The sequence below is a fragment of the Anguilla anguilla genome, chromosome 1 (assembly GCF_013347855.1).
Source record: "Anguilla anguilla isolate fAngAng1 chromosome 1, fAngAng1.pri, whole genome shotgun sequence".
Classification (NCBI taxonomy): Eukaryota; Metazoa; Chordata; class Actinopteri; order Anguilliformes; family Anguillidae; genus Anguilla; species Anguilla anguilla.
In genome coordinates this window covers 4,355,844-4,378,574 of record NC_049201.1, presented here as the reverse complement: position 1 = coordinate 4,378,574, position 22,731 = coordinate 4,355,844, and the positions used below count along the sequence as shown (strand labels likewise).

Genomic DNA, 22,731 nt, shown 5'->3' with positions numbered 1-22,731 from the left:
AGCTGTACCTCATTGGTCCAGAACAAATATTGGCCCTGTGCCCAAATGATGCAATAAATCATAAAATAGACCCATGGACAGTCATAAGACGAATAAAATACACCTATTATGACTATTTGTTCTTGTGAGAAAAAATTAGTGGCTTTGTATTTTTATTGCATTTGTACCGTAGACTTACATGGAAACCGGATATGAAAACACCTATACTGGAGCCATCCGTAGTGGCGCTAGTGAGCAACCAGGAACTACAACACCAGGAAATGAGCTTCAAAAACGAAGTCTGGTTTTGGCCGCTTGGTCTGAAGTCACATCTCAGCACAGTATACCTGGGCTAACTGCCACCACTCCGCAGGGCCCTCCACCCAACCAAGGATCATTCTCATCACTTACATCCTTATACTTTGTTCCTATAGCGCTTTCACGTTACACATGGACCTCCTGTGCCACTTTCATGCTGCATGTACCTCCATGATCCAGCACTTAGATTACACTTGTATAATTATCTTGATGTTGTGGCTTGTTGTCATGCCTCCTGGTTTGGCTTACCATAACTTTCTGACCTAGCCTATGCTTACTGTGTGAACTGGACTTAATGTGTTCATGGCTTTGGACCAACTGTTTCATAATTAGTATTGTACCTTATCGGACCTGTGTTCTGTAGTAGGTCCAGTGACCTTCGCTATGCACTTATTGTACGTCGCTTTGCATAAATATGTAATGTAAAAACACCACAGTGCTAATTTAAGTCGCCAAATAGACTAAACCTTTTTATTATATGCAGCAAGCAGGGTCTGAATCCTTGCATTGCCAGACTTTGGCTGTCAATTGCACAACATCTGCCCTCTAGTGGTGAAACTGGGAAATAAATTGACACAGGATAAACCCGAAGCTGTGAGCTTGTTGCACTTCACTGTCCTGCAGGCAAGACCATGCTGTTTTCAAAGTCACATTTTCAGTGGGGGGGGGTAGGTCATACTCACGGGCAGTAACGCTGCAGTTCTGCGGGGCGAGCGGGTGTCTGCCTATGCAGATAATCTCTTTCCCGCTCAGAGTCGGCGTCGCCGCCGCCGTCAAGTTGAAGTCTCCGCTGCCGCTGCGGCTGGCGTTCAGGGCTGGGAAGGAGAGCGTCGCCTGGGGGTTGCCCCCTGGCCACTTGCAGCGGTACTGCAGGTCGCCGCTTCCAGTACCTCCAACCGAACAGAGGGGGCTCCCTAATGGACGCTCTGTGCGGCGTGGAGCGGGAGGAAGGAGGTGGTTAGGACAGCAGCTTTAACCAGTTAGAACGCAGCTGCCATACCCCAGTCCTGGAGGGCTGCAGTGTCTGCTGGTTTTCACAGCGTTTTATTGGCACCAGTGATTCATTTAAGTCACCGATTGGCTAAAGGATTCACACACCTTGTTCTCGAGTACTTTACTGGTAGCTGATTGAAACAAAACCACAAAAATGCCTGGGTTATTAGAATAGAATCAACTGGTGCCCCCATAATTCTCAGGGAAGTTAACCGTGATGAGGGCCACAGAAATTAAGACAGGTACCTGTGCATGTTTTATAGCCCATTATTAAAGAAATGTGCTACAACTGTATGGTTTGTCTTATTTTACAGTGGGGGGGGGAGGAGTCAGAAACTACTTATCTTAATCCCTTTCTTAATTCTTAATTCCAATTTTCATTTAACCCAGGATCATTCTTGCACAGGCACAGTATCACAGATTGAGGTACCCTGGTGATATCTGAGTTTGCTCAAGTGAGGGGAGAACAAACCTTCATGAAATCAACAATAGGCGGAGCTAATGCGTGCCATCAGTGACAAACTGAATCCGACCAATCGTTGTATGTTACTCTGAAGAGCAATACGTATCATGAGGTCTTGAACATCAGGGGCCCTTCCATAGACACTATCACTTTACTACAGATGCTGGCACCACACTCAGACACGACCATAGACGCTGATACCTTACCATAGATGTTTATGGTGAAGTTCTTTTCCAGCCGGTCTCCAGTCCCTTTGTTCTCTAAGACACAAGTGTACACCCCACTCTGGTTGGTTTTGACGTTGGTGAGGTTTAGGATGCCCCCCTGCTGGCCGGTGAGGACCACGCCATTAAATTTCCAAGACGCAGTGGGGGCGGGGTCTCCACCGGCCTTGCAGGAGAGAGAGAGCGTGTCTCCCAACTCAAAGGCGTTCTTCTGAGGACTAACTGTCAGAATCGGCTGTTCTGGACCATCTAAGGAGTTAGGGGGGAGGGGGGAGGGGGGAGGGGGGAGGGGGGGGGGGTTAGAGGAAGGGAGAGATACAGAGAAAGAAGCAAGGGAGAGTGAGTATGAGAGACCGTGAGGCCAATATTCACAAGACAAAAAAAGAGGGTAGGCAGGTGTGTTGCCATGAGCCACATCTAATGATCCACAACATCTGGATCATCGTGTTCTACACGATTAAAGATGTTGCCATGTGATGGCGATGCGTCACATGACAACAGTAACCTGCATGGACGGAGTGATTTACAGGAGACGCGTGTACGTAAGAAAAGTATAAAATGAATGGACATCTGCCCCTGGTGGGCCTAAGTAAAGAAAAGAAACTCTTGGCATCAACAGGGCCATTAATAAAAATGTAATTTTAGCCTCCAGGTGGAAAACTTGGATTTAAGAGTCAGTGGTTGCCAGGTTCCTGGAGGTCTACCATCCAGTAGGTTTTCATTCCAACAATTCCAACAAGGTTTTCATTCTAACAAGCCACACCTCATTCAGCAGCTAGAGATCTCACTGCACTGCTAATTAGCAGAGTGCCAAATTGGGGTTGATATGAAAACCTACAGGATGGTAGATCCTCCAGGAACAGGGTCGGGAGCCACTGACGTAGGCCCAACAGCAAAAGTGATGAATCCGAGAGGGCATCTTACAGAACACGGTGATATTCTTGTCTATGGTCACATTGTTGATCGGGTTGCTCAGCTTCAAGGTGTAGCGACCAGTGTGCGTCCGGTTGGGATTCGTGACCGTCAGGTTTTTACTGCCGATGATGTATGGAGTCCCATTCTTTATCTTCTTGTCGTTAAAGAACCACTCCACTGAAGTCGCCTCTCCCTGCGTTGTGCTGTATTGCAGACTGAAGTTCTTAATGCCCTCTGCAATTATCTTGGGGACTGCAGTGATACTCACGTTCTTGAAGATGTCTGCAGGGGTAAAAAAAAAAAAAAAAATCAACAGATGTGTCAAAGTAACAAAACAGAAGCAAGTCCTGAAGGCTGTACCTGGATCCAGTCATGGTTTGTCCATCAAAATCACCCTGTGACACGTTAAATATGGTTATTACAGAAGCCACTAAACCAGGGGTGTCAAACCGAATCCCAAAGGGGCTGCAGTGTCTGCAGGTTTTTATGGTTTACTTTCAATCAGCTGACAATTAAGGCCTTGAGAACAGGGTGAGTGGATTCCTCAGCCAATCAGTGATTTAAATGAACCATTCCTGCAGAGAACACCCTGAATACCAGCAGATACTGTGGCCCCTCCAGGACTGGAGTTTGACACCTGTGCAGAAAACTAGGCATGTCAACAATGAAAAGAAACGATCAAATGCTGATGAACACTGACTGAATCCTAGTCGCATATTACCAGATGATCAGAAAACTGTGCCCTTTAACATAACATAACATAACATAATGTTGAGAACAGGCCATTCAGCCCAACAATGCTTGTGATTTTCCTGATTAAATAGTACCAAATACTCTGATTACCCACAGACTAAATGGTATTCAACACAGTATCAAGTCTAGTCTTGAAAATCCCCACTGCCTCTACTATGTGACCTGGCAGGCTATTCCACACACTGATCAGTCTCTGCTTGAAAACATTCTTTCTAATGTCTGTACGGAATTTACCTTTTGCTCATTTCCATTTACGTCCCCCCGTTCTACCAACAGAACTCAACCTGAAGAATCACTTGCAGTTCACTTGCAGTACACTGTGCCTCGATCGCTGGCTACTCACCGAACACACTGAGGGTGAATGAGGTCGTGGCTGGTGTCTGTCCAACCTTGCTCATCCTCACCACGTACGCGTCGCTGTAATTCAGCTGCACATTGTGAAACACCAGCGAACCGTTATCGATATCCAGCGCGCCAAAGTTGGGGGAGGTCTCTGGCTTTGCACTGGAACCGAACTGCCAGGTTGCTATCACTTCCTCGCCCACCGTCATCCACTCAACCTTAGGGTTGCTAACGCCACTGTAACTCACTGCTAGTGTAACGTTGTCGCCAACCGTAGCATTAACGACCGAGGGACTAATTCTTGAGATCTGCAGCACGCAGTCAACAACACCTTGAGGAGAAAACAGAACAAAGCATGAAATTACCAAATGTACATTCAATCAATCCATTCAATCATTAACATTAAAACAGCAATAGCTGGATGCCAAACTGAGTAAATACAAAAGGTTACAACCAATCACGGGTGCCGCCTGGGATTTTGAGACACCATGAGAAGCTCTTTCATTGCCCACCCACCCCCACCCCAGGCCACTCCAGGCCACCCCATCCCTGTAACTGCAACTCCAGAAACTGATGATCAACTCGTTAGACAGTTTAACTCTACCTGCGCAGGCTCTCGGCTCTCTTGTTGAATAAAAAATATTAATCCTATGTTCTAATATTTTATAGAGCCTCTGTCAGTCAGGGCCTTTGGAATCATCCTAATTCTGATATTTTCCCTTACAGATAATTTAGGGCTACTGATGAATAATGATTTGCCAAATTAATTACAATCAAATAATTGACCTAGAGCAACAGAAGACTTTTTTTAAAGAAAATTTGGATTAAATATCAAAAAAAAAAAAAAAAATGAAATCATTTTTCAACACAAGAGAACCCTTTCCGGAGTTTTCAAAGAACCTTTGCAATGACTGAAATGTAATGTAATGTTGAACTGGAATGCTGCCAAAATGTAAGACTAAATCACACCCAGCATCTCTTTGTGTGACTGAAAAAGAATGTTGTTGTTTTTGCTGATATACAGCCACAATAGTAACGGCATTTCCATTAGACTGTAGGAGTGCCATATGCCAGTCACGTAGGGCCGCGTTGCCTCCTGATTCTTTCGGCACGTGAATGCTTCATTTAAGACACTGATTACCGCAAGTTGGCCGCTGATTCACTGAAAACTACACAAACCCGAAGACACATCGGTCTTCTAGGACACGATTTTTATACCATTGCATTAGAATGTCTTGACGAAAGTGCCTTCATATACCAAGAACAACTCGGACGTATACAAATAACACCCTAATAGAAACGACTCGGATGTTTTGGTTAAATAATAATAATAATAATAATAATAATAATAATAATAATGTATTAATGCGCTTACATTGCTATGACTCCCCGAAGTGAAAAAAAGCACTACATTAAAAAAATCTCAAATCTTTGATCTAGTTACATAACGAACGGTATGCGCGGGGACACACAGGACATTAGCCCCACATTTAGTTACTTTTAACATAACTTCTCCAACTTAAATCTAAAAATAATCCCGCATCTACCGCTACTACTACTAGTAGTAGTACTAATATAATAACAACATTTAATTAACCACTCTGTGCAATCTTCTAATCTCCATTTTAATTCTGGTGGTTTAGGAAGTTTTGGCTGGTCGAAAAATGTTTGCTTCTCTCGGATGAGATAAATGCATGGCATATTTATGCTCTCTAACATGGAACAGCTAATATCGTATTCTTCCAGCGCTTTCAGTAATCATACTCTCTATTATTGCGTAATTGATATGGCTATTCAAAGCGAAAGGTTCTTGCTGCTTATCTCCTCGTTTTATTTTGAACGAGTGGAACTACAATCATTTCCAATGGAAGGCACAGATCGAAATAATTATGCCTCGTACGGATGGGAAGGATAACGGATAACAAAACATTTTAATATGGCCAATGACCTTGTTTAGTTTAAATGTGTTTTCGTAATACATATGCTACTATATGATGACAAATACACAAATACTGAACTGCCAGACGACGTCCCTTGCCTCATCCATTGCCGAAGGTATGCCTGTTTATTCCTGTGCTTTTTCAGTCTCCTGCATTTCTTCTACTTAAATTCGCTTGCCTATTGGTCGTTTCGTTTAAAAGACGAACAATATTGATGAATGTTTCCAAATATTTACACGTAGGTCTGTATTTATTGAATTATACAAGAAATTGTAAGAGTCGTAAACTTGCCTCCAATCAGGAACGTTAACAGAATTCCCCAGCAGGTGCGTTTAAGGGTGCAGTGCAGTGGCATGTCGAAATATTTCGGTGGTTTTTTTTTTTTCTGTTTTAGAGCGAAGGTGATCGTCGGAAGAAGGTTTTCGATTGTAGTGTAGTGATTGTATTTTTTTATTTTCCTATTTAGAATTTAATTTTCCCATTCAGCGAGAGTAAGGCCATGTAATCTCCATATCTTCAACTTGCTCAGCTGCAGGTGTACGAATTTCCTTGGGGTGTGTGTGGTTTGTGATATGGTAATAAGACAATCATCTCCTTGTCCTGTCTTTTTTTTAACCCCTCCTCCTTTCACGGGAGGGTCGGGCAACCTGTCATCGGGAGAAAGCAGAACTCACCTGCGCCCAGCTTTGATTGCGCACGTGAACAGACTCAGCCGTCAAAACACGCGAATAGCTTACATTTTTCCTACAGAGTGTTGAGCAGCCAACTTGGACCTTTTTTAAAATTATTATTTGCAGCCCATACATTGTTTGGCGTCTGTGCTTATGTTTTAAGGTTGGTGAGAAGCCTGTTGAGCTATCTTGGGTTTGTCGTTGAAGTGAACGAACCCTGCCCAAATTAGTCAGATGCCCGGAATGCACGACTTGTACGAATGTACGAAGACGAACTGAAAATTAAGGGAATTTAACAATGGGCGGCCGAGCGCGTGCATTCCAATACCCATAGCTTGAAGTTCAGAATCATGCGCGTAGAAAATACTGCTTTTAAAAAAAAGTACTTCGTTTTTTAATCGAGAGTTGAGTTAGAATACAAAGTAGAAGGGGAGCTTTCACTGTACGCCGTTTTGGTCTCAGTTTCTGAAAATGAGGGGGAAAAAATATGTTTGGAGGAATAAATCACTCGGGTGGGGTGGGGGGGGGGGGGGGGGGGGGAGGGAATGTTGGAACGAAGGAGAGAATTAACGCGATATTGGTCTTCCTGTCGCTGCGACAACATAAAACTGCAGCAACATAAACAAGCGGGTTTGCTGCATGCGGGCACGTGACTTGCAAGGGACCTGCATGGGCATTCAGCCCGAGATTCGCAGAATCCAGTTTCGCAGTCAATTTTTTTTAAAATATGGGTTTCACTCAGCAGGTTCGACTGGTTTATTTTATCTGAACAATGCTTGTGCGTCAGAAATCTATATGTAAATAAAACGTACCTTTTGAAGAACAAACATGTCGCCCTTAGAAGTTCATGCTCCTTACAAGCCAACGAAGAGTATAGTATACAAACAGAATTATTATGCCATAAGCATATCGAATAGATGTAGCGTGTGTTTTAATTCCAGTTTCTACAAATAGATACTATATATATATATATATATATATACACACACTTTTGGTCATAGTGTATATGTGTATCTGGACACCCCTTGGTCTGGAGCTGTATTTCATGGTTTGGGCTAGGCCCCTTAGTTCCAGTGAAGGCAAATCGTAATTCTAGCTACAGCATACAGCAATGACATCCTACAAGATTCTGTGATTCCCCAGCAGTTTGGGGAAGGTCCTTTCTTGTTTCAGCATGACAGTGTCTCCAGGCACGTAGCAAGGTTCATATAGAAATGGTTATGTTGATAATAGTGTGGAAGAACTTGACTGGCCTGCACAGAGCCCTGAACTCATCCAACACCTTTGGCACAGTTGGAAAGCCAACTGCGAGCCATGCCTGATCGCCCAATCAGTGCCCGACCTCATTAATCCTCTTCTGCCTGAAGGGAGGCAAATATCGGCAGCGATCCTCCAGCCATCTAGTATGAAGCCTTCCCAGAAGAGTGGAGGTTGTTATAGCAGCAAAGGGTGCACCAGCTCCATATTAATCCCCATAATTTTGGGCATTCATTTTAAAAAAATTCATAATTTAAAAATTTCACTTTAATGACAGTGAAATTTAAGCCCAACGCAAGTTGGAAACTCATTTTTAGGCTTTATACTACTTTACATTGCAGGCATTTAGCAGACGGTCTTATCCAGAGTGACTTACACGACTTTTTTTACATAGCAATTTACATTGTATCCAATTATACAACTGGATATATACTAAAGCAGTGCAAGTTAAGTGCCTAGCTCAAGGGTACTACGGTTGTGTCCCGCCTGGGAATCGAACCTGTGACCTTACCGGTTACAAGACCAACTCATTACCAATTATACTACACTGCCACTGCCATGTTGGACCATTTGAAACAAAGGCGCCAGTTGCTTATTCATTGTCCTGTTCCTTCTCTCTTCACACTGCAGTCGGGGGCTCACTGGCCACTCCTCGTGGGAACCTCGCAGTTCCCGTGCAGGGATGGATGGCACCAGGCCTGTGTGTGCGGTGTTTGATTGTGACTACGACATAACGGAATGAGCAAAAACAGAAATTGGACCGGTCGATCCGCATTCCACACTGTTCCACCGCGCCCGTCCCCGCCCATACCGTCAGGTTCGACGTGGCACAATCGGAGGAACATGGAGATGAAAGTCTTCCACTGTCATCCTGTTACCAAAAAAAAATCCTGAAACTCAGCCTTCAGGGCAGATGCCTGCATTTCATAAGCTTCGCCTCTGGACGGATGGTGCCCAAGCCAACTATTCTTGTCACCTTGGCCTAGTGCCACCCCTGTGCTATTCCATTTGGTGAGTATTTTTCTACTCTTTGTCTTTCCAATGTAATAATTCAGCGATTAATAGGGAAATATGACTTCATGGGTTCCTTATAGTGCCAGTATCTCACTGAGCAGCTTCTGCTAGCCTAAGCAATGACAGTAACGTCATCACGGAGAAAGGGGGAGGGGACAAGGGGAGTCACCAAAATGCTCTTCTTCTATCTGCAACCCTTGGGGAATTGCCAGCTTTTAGTCATGCCAAAATTACACAGTGAGTGAAAAGCAAGGATTACAATAGGGCAAATTGTATGAAGTAAGCCTATGTAAGTTATATTTAACCCTAACCCCCACAACGTCCCACCCTGGGTGGCAGTGTAGCACAGTGGGTAAGGAACTGGACTTGTAACCGAAAGATCACAGGTTCGATTCCTGGGTAGGACACTGCCGTTGTACCCTTGAGCAAGGTCCTTCACCTGCATTGCTTCAGTATACATCCAGCTGAATAAATGGATACAATGTAAAATGCTATGTAAACGTTGTGCAAGTCTGTAAGAGCGTCTGCTAAATGTCTAGAGGGCTGAAGCAAAGAGTCTTGGATTTCCTTGACTTTGTGTGGGCTGAATGCTTGCTTTCAGACAGTAACATCCACTTCAGCACACGTCCTACAGTATCAGATTAACTACTAGGCTACTTTGTGCTTGGCATGTCTTCAACCAATCCTCTAGGCCTTCTCAGTTTTTTGTTTTTTTTCCCCCCCCCTTAACCACAGTATTAATTTGGAATCCTTCCCCAAACAAACTGGCCTGCTGCCACAGGTATAGATCTGAAGAGCGATAACAGAACAATGTAATGGTGGATAAAAGAGAGAAAGAAAACCATATTAAAAAATCAAGGAAGTACGATACATTTTAAAAAAATGCATATATAGGCATAAATCTAAATGCATCTTGAAAAAACAAGGATTTCGCATGACACAGTTGCGCAGAATGAATAATTTAGATACCGACTGTTGTTTTGAATTTTTGATTGTTGCCAAACAACGTGTGGCCACCATGACAATTAACGAAGATTGTGGCAATGAGTTCAAGATATCAAGAACAGCATTGCTCGTGGTTGGGTTTCAGGGATTCACGATGGCTAAAGATTGTTAAAGATATCTAGAACAGCATTGTTGGGTTTCAGTGGTTGAAATGTGCTGAACCAATCTTCGTGTTTCCCAACACAAAGAACCTTTGTGTTTTAAATTTGTCATCTGAAGCCATTTCCGTTTCAGTTTACTGGATACAATGAGGTAGAACACAAACTTTCTGTCTGGCACAGGTAGCTACAAGCAACATTTCTGAAAAGAAACCTACATTACGAAGAATGACGTGTGTTTGATCAAATTTACACAGTCAGAACTATCTATTGCATTTTTAAGGTTGCACATTAGGTTTATCCCAAATATAGCTTATTCATATTCATGGTAAACGTAAAAAAAATCTCTGTACAAACAGGCCCACCCAGACACACAAACAACATACAAATTGGATAGTACAATTTCCAAGCCTTAATATATATATATTTATATATGTATATATGTATAAAGATGACCGGTCTGACATTCATATTCAGTTATTACATGGTCAGTGATTAAAGTAAATAGAAGAATGAACCATATGCAGAAAGACCTTCCTTGAGGCCACATTGGCTATCAAGGTCCAATTTTGTCAGTGTCTTCACAATAAAGAGATGGTCTTCCTCATTCCCATTGGCTTGCTGTGTTACCTGCGGAATAAGGCTGGGCAGGGAGGCTTGTATTTGTTTCTTGGTTTCATGCCAACTCCTGCCCTTAATTACAGCCCCATCTTACGCTTAGCCTTACATTTCAAAATTCTTGACGAGCTTGTGAGTCACAGATGATTACATCTTTTGTGTCCCTGTATGTGACGTTTTACTGCGGTACAAGCTAAGTGATCTGGTACTGTATATATGTAGGATGGGTTTACTATATAAAAATGAGAACGTAGTTTATCTTAGGATAAGAATGATCATGTAACATTATGTAATCTACTGGGGAAAGTCATTTACACAGACCACATAGACACCTGCCCTCCAAGAAAAGAATTTCCCAGCCCTGCTGATGAGGTTAATTGCATTTAATGCCATTCAGGCAGCTGTCAGGTTGTCACTGAAAATCAGAACTCACTGCTTAAAGAACAACTTGAGAAATACACAAAGACGAGACTAACTACAGCCAACTAGGGTAAGATTCAGGGCCAGTGAATGTGCGCACGCACAGGTTCCATCCGAGACCGTGCATGGAATCGTTTTACGCAGAGTATGCAGTTTCCCAAGGACAATGTTGTCCTGAGAACATCCCCGCATGTGTGTGCATTTCAGAGTGCCAAAACACCTCAAAATGGGGGAGAGATCGCAATACCAGAGAGGCAAGCAGCCCGAGCGTCCCATTAGTCGTGTGTGTGTGTGTGTCTGTGTGTGTAGCGCTGACAAATGAGCCTCTTTCCGCTAAACCAATGTCCTCTGGCCCAACGTTTCTCACGTTTAGCCGCTAGGCTAGAGCCTCCAGGTAAGAGAGCTTCTCCCACCGCTTGGCTAGAGCCTCCAGGTAAGAGAGCTTCTCCCACCGCTTGGCTAGAGCCTCCAGGTAAGAGAGCTTCTCCCACCGCTTGGCTAGAGCCTCCAGGTAAGAGAGCTTCTCCCACTGGACACAGCTACTCTAAACCATTCCTCTCAAGCCTCATCCATTCTGATAAGATTGTTTTCCCACAGAGCACACGACTCGACAGGATTTAGATATGAAAAAAAGACAGTTATTCTTTATTGTTACCGTAGGACGATGCTATGTTATGATGCACAATCAGAGCTAAAGAGGCGCTTGTGGTAAGTCAACTTTGCGATGAATGAACGCTTCCCCACCTCCCTTTCGGTACTGAGAACCACCGTTCTGCAGAAACGGCGATGCATTTCAAAACTCTTTACAAGGTGAAAGAAAAAGAGGGAAAAAAAATAGTCATCTTTATAACAATTAACCTCAGAAACGTTCATCTCCTCAATACAGCCCTGCTTCCATATTTACACGTAACACTTAAAAAAATTCTCCAGTATGCTACAGTGGGATAAATGAACAGTGCAGATGGTTCAGTACAGGCCAACGTGGACTTCACTGGCCCACAAAGGAGTATGAGATGAGGAAAACTGCTGGGATGAAGAAAGAGGAGTTTTATGGACACATTAGCCTGTTTTGTAGCACAGAATAGATGGTTAGGCCCAAGGTCTGACCCTTAATCAAATGCAAATAAATCTATATACACTGCTTAATTGTAGCATGTCATTCAAAATGCATCAGCGTTTCCATGGTTGCCAGTCCTCTACATCACAGTGTCACACTGCACACTTCCACCTACGGAGACACCGGGGGGAGGGGGAGGCATGGGGGGGTGGGCGGAGTCACACACAGAGAAGGGGGCGGGGTCCTGGTTCTGGATCGGCTGGGTTGCCAGGAACGCACCATTTCACAGGCCCGGCTCGGTGCATTCTGCGGTTCGGTCCATCTAAGAGGAAGGGGGAAAACCAGAGAGCTCAGGCCCAAAATGTGCACAAGAACACAGGAACATACAAGAACATTTGAACATAACGGGACTGACCCAGGAATCAGCCGAGATCCGCCATCTTTATGGACACTCCAGCCTATTAAATGCTCCTTGAAGGAACTAGGAGCGAGGAGCTAGGAGGCTCCCGAAGGATGCTTGAGCAGGCACAAGCGCATCCTTTGCAGAAGTATTTTTTTTCCCCAGAGCGCGTGACGTATAAATGATTGACCTGTGCATCCACCTCTCCCCGTCTGTCACTGTCTGTAATGGGCGTGGCTTCAAACTGATGCTTGACTAAACAAGGATATCCTATTTGCCTAATACACGTACACTGTCCTCACATCCTTTCCTTGAGTCCTCTGTTGAGTGGAGCTAAGGAAGCGAGGAAAGGATGCAAGGAAAGAATGCAAGGAGAGAAGATAACCAAATGTCCATGCTTTTTATGGCATTTAAACTTCCATCCATGTTCACTTTCTTTCCTGACTCTCCCAATATTAACTATTAGCAACTAATTGTTTATAAATTTATAAACGTCTTCATTGGAAACTCAATTGTACATTTAATCTTTTGACTGTGTTGTTCGACTGCCGATGGATAGGACGGAGGATAACCATTTAAATACAAGTTTAAATCCCTGCTGGTCACGTGGCAGAGGCAAGCTGGTAGCCCTAATTATGTGTGGTACACAATGCAGGGTGTGGGGTGGGTGTGACTGGTTATAAGTTCAAGGCACGTCATTTCCAATTACGTAACCTGTGCCATGGGATGTTTTTATTTTGCTACCATGACAAAAATACATTTATTTCATCTGAACCTGATTTTCTTGTCAAAGAATATTCCAAGGCTGCCCAACCCTGTTTCTGTAGATCTACCGGCAACCCTAAAACAAAGCACATCCTCATTCAACAGCCAGAGATCACGTTGAGCTGCTAATTAGTAGAATCAGGTGCGGTAAATTGGGGTTAAAATGAAAACTTACACGTTGGTGGATCTCCGGGAACAGGGTTGGGAACCACTGCTACGGAAAAACCTACAATGGTCCCGAGAGAGACCATGCGAAAAATCTCACTACATCATCAAACGACAACACCTCATTGAGTCATCATTAACACTCAACACACAATCTGTGGATGAACCCTTCACTATCAATCGCCGACACTTGCTTTTCTCCTCTATTTCAGAAGTGCGTTTAATTCGCTAAATCTACGCCGTGTCTATGTTTTCCCCTCTGAATCTCATCACTGTTTCTTTACCCCTCTTCTGTAAAAAGTGAAAGGCATTCCACAAAATGTATCGTTTCTTCCAAATCCGTTTTTGTTTTAGCTCCATTTTGTTTTGGTTGCTTTATAATCATCGCAGCCCGGGCCGGTTTCGATCCCCGTCATTTCACCGGTTGTCCCTGTTCTCCTTACCCTCCTGCGCCCCTCCGCGCTCCCTGTCGCCCCCTGCTGGCTCTATACCCTCCCCGCCTCCTTGAGTTTGGCGACCAGGTCCTCCACCGTCTCCACCTTCACCCCCGCCTGTCTCTGGGGGGGCTCGTCGACACGTAGCACCTCCACCCGCGAGGTCAGGTCCACCCCCAGGTCCGCAGGCTTCACGTTAGCAATCTTCTTCTTCTTCGCTTTCTGTGGGGAAAAGGGGGGGGGGGGGGGGAGAGTGTGAGAGAGAGAGAGAGCGAGAGAGACAGAGACAGAGACAGAGACAGAGAGAGAGAGAGAGAGAGAGAGAGAGAGAGCAAGCAATAGGGGTGGAGAGGGAGATATATAGAGAAAGAATGTGGGAGGAGAGTGATAGACAACGAGATATACACAGCAAGTATGGGAGGGAAAGAGAGTGAATTACAGAAAGAGAGAGAGAGAGAGAAAGAAAGAGAAGGGCAGGAGGGAGGAAAGGAGAGAGCGAGAGAACATCTCACAAGTCTGTATGTGTATAAAGTGGTCATAGCTGGGATAGACTGTGCCATGATGCATCTGTTGGGCATCTCATTATTGTAGATGACAGCTGATAGGAGAGTTACAGTCAATTACAGACAGAGCACAGAACTATGCACGGCAGTCCGATCAAATAACGCAGATAAGCTTAGTACAACGAGTGGTATGCGAGCGTGGGTGTGGGTGTGGGTCTGCGTCCGTGCATGTATACGTGTGTGAGCACCTGTGTGTGTGTGCGTGTGTGTGTGAGTCCGTGGGTGTGCGTGTATGTATGTGCATGAATGCGTGCACTTGTGTGAATGTGCGTGAGAGCGTGTGTGTGTTTATGCGTGAGAGCGTGGGTGTGTGTATGTATGTGCGTATGCGTGCGTGCACTTGTGTGTATGTGCGTGAGAGCGTGTGTGTGTGTTTATGCGTGAGAGCGTGGGTGTGTGTATGTATGTGCATGCGCGTGTGTGTGTGTGCGTGCGTGTGTGTGTGTGTGTGTGTGGGTCCGTGGGTGTGTGTGTATGTATGTGCATGCGTGTGTGTGTGCGTGCGTGCGTGCGTGCGTGTGTGTGTATGCGTGAGAGCGTGTGTGTGTGTGTGGGTCCGTGGGTGTGTGTATGTATGTGCATGCGTGTGTGTGCGTGCGTGCGTGTTCAGGAGCGCTGCAGTACCATAATGTTGGGCAGCGTGGCGTATCGCGGGGTGTTGAGCCGCAGGTCAGCAGTCAACACCGCCGGTAGGCTCAGCTTTATGGTCTCCAGCCCTCCGTCAATCTCTCTCACCACCTTCACCTTGTCCCCCTCCACAGTCACCTCCGACGCGAAGGTGCCCTGGAAGTGACATCGCGTTCTTTCACACACACAGCTTCGCGTAGGACGGGGAATTAGTGATGATGACAGGCATGAAATCCAAGCATGACATCTAGTGGCTGTATGTTGCAATGACACACTCTATATTAAATCACATAGTTTGTAGTATGAATGTATACTATGAAAGGTTTTCCAGGAAACAAGCAAGGCACAACCATATATCAAGTTCAAATTTAAACAAATATTTGAATCCTCATTCAGTTACTGTAGAGCGCGATATTCAAACCCCGAGCTGAGTGCACCCTATTCCTCCTCAGAAAAAAATTAATCTTACACAAATAAAACAGACCAGTTATGAAGTTTTTCTCCTAATAAACCCTTAAAATGTGCCGACTGCAAGGTCGAAAAACTTTGCCTGACAGAAACAGTCAAACGCTGATAAACGCTTAGCGTACATTAGTCTCTATGCTGACGTTTGACCTCAGGCTGTGTGCTCATGGGACGGTGTTTACTGTAACACACAGAAACCGGTCTGAAACCAGACCCTGTGACGACACACACCGGACAGCAGGGCAGTGACATTTAGCTGCACGCCCACTTCTCCTGCCAATCCACAGACTTAAGTGCCAGGAGCGTCAGTCGTTTACAGTTTAAAGGCTGCAAAAGTATTCAGTCTTTCTTACATATTTCTATACATTTTCTTTGACACATTTTTTATGTGAATCCAAAGTGTGCCAGGACACAATGTACTACTGTTTACTTTTAGGATCCCCTATCCCTCCAATTTAAGCATTGTAGCGTTGCACTTTTAAAAAAGAAAATCTACGTCTCTGTTTGTTTACGGGGGCCAGAGCGATTAGCTGTACTTTGCACCACGTTCTCCGGTAAACCGTTAAACCGGACCGTTAAACGGGCGCCGGGCGGGTTCGAGAGAAGACCTCCACACACCTGAGGCCAGTCCAGCAGGGCGGCGGTCATCTGGCCCGTCTGGTTACAGTCGTCGTCGATCGCCTGCGAACGCAGAAAAAAAAAAACAAGGGCGCCTTTCAGACAGCCAGCCAGCGCGTGACCGGCTAGGCGGCTAGGTGGCGGTAAGGGCCAACGCGTCGCTCGCGGTCGCGCGGGAAGCAGCAGGCCTCACGGAACTGCAGCACGGCTCACGCAGACACCACGTGCGCTGCCGCAGTGGGGTTAAACCAGCACTGACTCAATCGCCCGCACATTGCACACAAAAACTCCATTACCCACAAAGCCCCTCATGACTCGCATCGTTTGTGGAAGTGAGAGGAAGTGAGCGACACACAGCAGGTCACAAGGATTCACAGCAGCAGTCATCTTTTCCTTTTTTTTGATGAAACACTGTGACATGGTAATGCTAAAAAAAACAGCTGTGATGACATGTCTGTTTTCTGCCATTAAAAGAAGTCCACTACTCTCCAAAAGTTGGTGCATAAAACCACACATAACACTCAGTTACACTAACAGTTCATTCATTTTAAATCATTTAAATTCATTTAAAATATAAACAGCTACAGAATGGCTTTCTCACACACACACGCACACGCATGTACATTCGCGCGCACACACACACACACACACACACACACACACACACACACACACACACACACACACACACACACACACACACACACACACACACACACACACACACACACACACACACACACACACACACACACACACACACACACACACACACACACACACACACACACACACACACACACACACACCCCTGCACTGACCAGGCCACAGGTACTAAGGCAGGGTCCCCATCACTGGTCCTGGAGAGCCACACTGTTACTCAGGACTGCAAATTTAAATCCATTAAATCCATGGAGGCTGAACTGATATCCCATTGGCTTATTGGTGCCTGAATCGGTTGCTTTTAAGCCGATTTTATGGTAAAAAGCAGAACCCATCAGACCCTGTGGTGCTCCAGGACCAGGGTGGAGGACCCCCACCCTAAGGTGAGGTCAGCCTGCCCCCCCACACTGCTCACGCCACACAGGTAGGACACTGTACCTGTTTGCCCAAAATGACCATTTTGGCCTCCTCCTTCTTGGCCAAGGCGGCCATGATCTTGGAGACCTGCAGGGGCCCCAGGGTCTCGTAGTCTTTCCCAGAAACCTCCACGTGGATTCCCCGGTCAGCGCCCATGGCCAGGGCTGTGCGAATGGTCTCCTGAAGCAGCACACAACACACACATTTCACAACAACACACACATATTTCACAACGACACATAACACGCACATTTCACAACAACACACATCATTTCACATCAATACACAACACATACATTTCACAACACACAACATGGACATTTTCACATGTAGCTACACCCTTTCCACACACTGCAGGCACAAACTCATCCCAGGTAATGCTGGTGTGCATGGCCAAAAGTAGCTCAATTTTAGTCTCATCTGACCATAACAGTTAAGTCCAATCAAAGTTCAACATCTGTATAATACAACTCATTGCATTTGCGGTATATTTTATACAGGCTTTTCTCACTAATCATTAACAAGGCTGCCAGTAATTCAGGAGTGAGCTCTATAATCCAGCTGCAGCTGAGCTGAAGAGCTTTACAGCTGCAGTACATGCAAAAGGCTGGTTTTCTGAAGGTTTAAATGTTAACGTGCAGGTTATTTAAACTAATTGCAGTCATTGTCCACTCTAATATCTTTACCTTTTAGTCTTTTGAAGCACAATAACAAAAAAAGTACATATATATATATATATATACATATATACACACACGTAATCTCTCCAGAGCAAGGGAGATAAGCTTGTACATTTCACAAATAATAAGCAAACAGACTTACTGATTGGCCGATATTTGCGGTGGACTGTTATGACATTTAGTGTTACCGCACCACATGCTGATACTACTTAACTTTCACCGACTGTGACTCATAAAACCACCGACTCTGCCTCATAAAACCACCGCTTCCCCAGTGACACAAAGCCGAGAGAACGTGTCTCTGCGCTAGAACTACCAACACAAACACCAGGGATACGTGCAGACCAGTTAACCGTGCAGCTCACCAGAACCAGCTAGAACCTGCTTTATTGTGAACGCTGCTGATAATACACAGTGCATAAAGCAGCAAACACAGGGACCACTGAAACAGGGTTTCCCACCCTGTTAACAGTAATCTGAGTAGCATATGACGTAATACAGTACAACAGATTAGAACGACTCCCCACCCAGAGGTGCCTTCTATCATACACTAAAATTTTAAAAAAAAGACCCATGCATATGTCTTTTGTAAATGCATATGGACCTATACAGCATACCTGCACTCTAAACGCATACTCTGTGCATGCACATGGGCCTATATTGCATGTCTGCAACCTGCAGGCACACTCTGCATGCATACGGGCCTCTATTGCATGTATACAGCAAACCTGCATGCATGCATGCATGCATATGGACCTACATTATATTGCACACCAGCAAAACTGCATGCATGCATATGGACCTACATTATATTGCACACCTACAAAACTGCATGCATGCATGCATATGGACCTACATTATATTGCACACCTGCAAAACTGCATGCATGTACATGGACCAAGCATAGCTGCACTCGGGCCATATTGCATTAGCAGCTGCAGTACTTTGCAGAGGACAGACCCACACCCATCCGCCTTGCCCGGGGACTGACCGCACCGACGCACCTGCACTTGCTGGGGGCCGCAGCTGACCGCGACCACCTCCTTGACGAACTTCTTCTCCTTGAGCTTGACGGCCTCCTCCACGGCGATCTCGCAGAAGGGGTTCATGGAGTGTTTGACACCATCGGTCACCACCCCGCTATGGTCCGGCTTTACTCTGATCTGCGGGGAGAGAGGGTGGCCAGGTGAGAGGATACTCCACCTGAGATCCACGCTACTGTGGACCAGGTGAGGGACTACTCCACCCGTCACCAGGTTACTGTGGAGCAGGTGAAAGAATACTCCACCCGTCACTACGCTACAGTGTAGCAAGTGAGGGACTACTCCACCCATCACCAGGTTACTGTGGAGCAGGTGAGAGAATACTCCACCCGTCAACATGTTACTGTGGGCCAGGTGAGAGAATACTCCACCCATCACCAGGTTATTGTGGAGCAGGTGAGAGAATACCCCACTCGTCAACATGTTACTGTGGGCCAGGTGAAAGAATACTCCACTCATCACCAGGTTACTCTGTGGGCCAGGTGAGAGACTGGGCCAGGTGAGAGAATACTCCTGTTGGCCAGTTTTTGTCCGATTTGCGAGGAGACAGGTTGGCCAGTTCACCAAAGCAACTGTAACCATGTAGGAGACTAGTCCTCCATTTCTATGCTAATGTGGTCCGTATTGCCTCTGATCTGTGGGGAGAAGCGGTGCCCAGTCCACTTAAGGAACCATGAACATGAGAGTCTTCTTTATCAACAACACAATAAAACACTGGAAGACAGCACCCAGCCCAACTGAGAGGTAAACGGGGCAGGACGGAAGGGGCAGTGCCCTCTACAGTCACATGCACCTTGGGAGGGAAACCTGGCTTCACTCTGCCGCTGGGCAGTGGTAACGGTTAGTAACGGTTAGTAACGGTTAGTAACGGTCGCTACGTGGGCCGCCGTCCAAGAACGGGGCTTCCGTCACGAACGATCCAGACTATAAGCGCAGGTCTCTCCCGACCGGCAGCGATAACGACTGGCTGAGGACAAGGACGGCTGCCCGATCCAGTCAAAAGCAGATTCAGCAGGCAGACATCAGCTGCACAGAAGAGACGGTAGCACACAGAAGGTGGTTCCATATCACAGTGTTGAGCTCTCCAATTGCAAAACTCCCAGGCCTAATAATATTTAACTAGGCTCACCCCAGCATAGTCACACAATATGTTGAGCTGTTTTTTTTTTCTTCTTTTCTTTCTGATGACCATTACTGTTTGATAACCCAAACAACAATAATAATTAAGAAGGTTTAAGAGAAAAGGGGATGAGTTAACAGAAGGAATTTGAACATGTATACCCGCTTATTAGGTGCAATAACATACTGAATCGATTGTGACTGAAGGTGTCAAGTGAGAACAAACAGAACCTAGTATCGAGTTACACCAGGTTGTGAGACAGACATCTAAACATAGCACTGTCGTATTAGGCTTGACAGAAAGATGCCGAACTGTTACCTAGTTTTGCACGTAAGGTTAACTTAAACGGTATCAAATGATGTGTGAGGTGTACACAACAAGACACCGTGGCCGTACCGTCCCACGCTGTCATATCAGAGCCAATGGACACGATTAAAGACAGATAATTTAGCGAGCAACAAGTAGCCAATAAACAAAGATGGACAAATGCCACCTCTATGTACATAATTTAACACTCATATTACACATACGCACATGTTACGATGGGCAGGTTGAATTACGCATGTGACAACTTTAATGGTGTCTGCCACCAAGGCAGATTGTGTGTGCCAGTCGGCTGTTTAACCTAGCCATGTCACTGGCCAGTCCATCGGTTGACCTATTGCGAAACATCGCTAACGTTAGTAAGCCAATTTATCTTTTTTCAGAAAGACGTACTTCAATGCATACTCGGCAGCCAACAAACTCACTAGTTGGCAAACTAATCCGACCTGAGCACAACGGTATTTTAGAAGTAAATTAGAACGTTCCGATGTCAACCTGGTGTGCGACGATAACTCACGTTAGAAAATTAGCTAGCTAGCTACGTGAACTCGGACCTCAGGTCATGAAACACAGGATGATAGCAATGCTGACCTTGGTTCCTGCTAAGCTAGCTAACGCTAATTCGGTATAGACACGCGAATATCGTTTACAGCTGTGTTGGTCTATTCAGTGCGACTAGCACGATAGGTAAGTTAGGATGGTTATGAATGGAAAATATCGCCGTTAATGTACAGAATGAAAGGTGAACTCGGTAGATACCTTAACAGCATAGTCAATGACCCGCTTAACTCCGACTAGAACCCGAGCCATGTTCTCACTCTTCTATTCAGTAGGTCGGCTCTACTTTAGAGATTTTTTAATACTCGGAAAGCCAGTCGGACAGGTTTCAATGTGATACCTGTGATGGTACTTCTGAGTGGAGTGTGACGGAACCGCCCAGTTCTAAAACCAATCAAAAAACGTAAAGGCTAAAACTGTCAATCAAATCAAATCAGTAGCCAATCGTGCTTTAAAAAGTCGGCTTCTGGTGGCCAATAGAGATTCAGATGATTGGATACTATTTCGGGTGGAAACAAGAGCTTATAAATGTTGAGTTCCTCAACGGGGAAGCCATTCATAAATAGGGTAAAGTTCATCTGTCGTGTAGCCGGGGCTCTGCATTTAACGTCAGTATAAAAGCCCCCTGCAAAATCCACCTTTACCGTGGGCGATTTGCAGATGCAGCTCACGGAGCGAGCGGAGATTCCAAGGCAATTTTTTGTGAAATAAATTAGATGGAGAGACCCACATATACATAAATGGGGGATGCTAATAATGCACTGATAAGTTGTCGTTGAGTGTTCAAGTTCATGCAATAGTGTTCAGTCCTGTTATGGGATCATGTTTTCAGTGTCCAGCCTGTCACTCATTCATGGGCTTCAATTAATATGATTTTGTTTCTGGCAGTGAGGTTCTAGTATAAGCCCTGCAGGCTTTCCAATTTCTTCAGCACAATTAATTCTGCAAATTATTTTTGTGTACTTGCATTTGTTCCTTCTTCCTGTAAATAATATATTTATCCCTTAGCTATACATGCTTATCCTGGTCAGGGTTGGGGTAGGGGGGTGGTGGAGCCTATCCCAGCATGCATTGCAAATTCACTTTGCACACCATTCACTTGCAAATAAGATATGAATAGATACAATAAAGTTTGATGTGGGGCACTTTACTGATCGGCAGCTGGTAGATTGGGGCTGGGCCTTTCTATGTTTTATTAAGGGGCACCCTTGGGTGCACACTCTCTCTCGCCTGGGATTAAGAGACAGTGGGTGGTTGTTACGTTAGCTCACTGTTGTTTCCTTGCTTCATGTTTTGTTTGACGCATATTAGGCTGAGGCCATACAGTAGCCTGTGTGATTAGTTTGCAATAAACCAATTATTTTTGAGAATCTAAGCAGCTAGTGGACATTTGTTTTTTCAGCAACAATGGGACCAATAACTCTCCTGAAAATCCACTCTTCCCACAGAAATAAAAAAAGCAGACAATCCATCGATAGCCATCTAGCCTGGCCATTAGGACACAGATGCCGTTTCACAAAATTCAGCACTATTTAACGTGAAGTTTAAAAGTTTTATGAGCATGGTGGTTTATGCTATGGCAATGCTTATGTCTAGACATTGGCAGGATGGGTGGCATTGGCAGGTATTTTCCACCCTTCTGTTATGTAGCTTAAAAGTTCTGTCCAAAGACTGGACACCACATTGTGTATTGAAAAGACAGCCTACATTCGACAACATCCTTTTTCAAGAAACTTAAAATGTGATAGTATAAATGGGGCAATGTTATTTGTAGTTTTATTTGTTAAAAGTTAAATGTTTTTAGTACGATTTAGAAATATTT

General features: G+C 45.0%; 2 protein-coding genes across 3 annotated transcripts in view; both read right to left on the bottom strand.

The window, feature by feature from the left end:
• The window catches only part of vsig10l (V-set and immunoglobulin domain containing 10 like), a 28,788-nt gene extending 22,267 nt beyond the window's left edge, over positions 1–6,521 (bottom strand). Inside the window, exons 1-5 of one of the 2 annotated variants that reach the window (XM_035420345.1) lie at positions 6,219–6,519; positions 3,989–4,318; positions 2,902–3,174; positions 1,960–2,226; positions 981–1,223 (exon numbers count right to left, since the gene is read on the bottom strand). In XM_035420345.1, the coding sequence (XP_035276236.1) occupies positions 981–1,223; positions 1,960–2,226; positions 2,902–3,174; positions 3,989–4,318; positions 6,219–6,282 (1,177 nt within the window). In that variant the 5' untranslated portion in view covers positions 6,283–6,519. Of the gene's footprint in view, positions 1–980; positions 1,224–1,959; positions 2,227–2,901; positions 3,175–3,988; positions 4,319–6,218 lie in introns of both variants that reach the window. The other variant, XM_035420335.1, reaches the window with a different exon arrangement.
• A 5,105-nt stretch (positions 6,522–11,626) lies between these two features.
• etfb (electron transfer flavoprotein subunit beta) lies at positions 11,627–21,266 on the bottom strand. The gene is made up of 7 exons (XM_035393671.1): positions 21,111–21,266; positions 18,869–19,027; positions 17,206–17,364; positions 16,105–16,167; positions 15,019–15,177; positions 13,841–14,053; positions 11,627–12,389 (listed from the first exon to the last, which is right to left on the bottom strand). The coding sequence occupies exons 1-6, from the start codon at positions 21,159–21,161 to the stop codon at positions 13,883–13,885; spliced, it is 762 nt and encodes a 253-aa protein (XP_035249562.1). The 5' UTR covers positions 21,162–21,266; the 3' UTR covers positions 11,627–12,389; positions 13,841–13,882.
• Between the last annotated feature and the right edge of the window lie 1,465 nt (positions 21,267–22,731).

What these genes read in the sequence shown, in the direction of transcription:
- etfb (XM_035393671.1), bottom strand. Translation starts at nt 21,161, where the DNA reads ATGGCTCGGGTTCTAGTCGGAGTTAAGCGGGTCATTGACTATGCTGTT. An exon ending in TCATTGACTATGCTGTTAAG is followed by an intron (nt 19,028 to 21,110) that starts GTATCTACCGAG and finishes CTCTCCCCGCAG; the next exon opens with ATCAGAGTAAAGCCGGACCA. An exon ending in CCACGCTGCCCAACATTATG is followed by an intron (nt 14,054 to 15,018) that starts GTACTGCAGCGC and finishes TTTTCCCCACAG; the next exon opens with AAAGCGAAGAAGAAGAAGAT.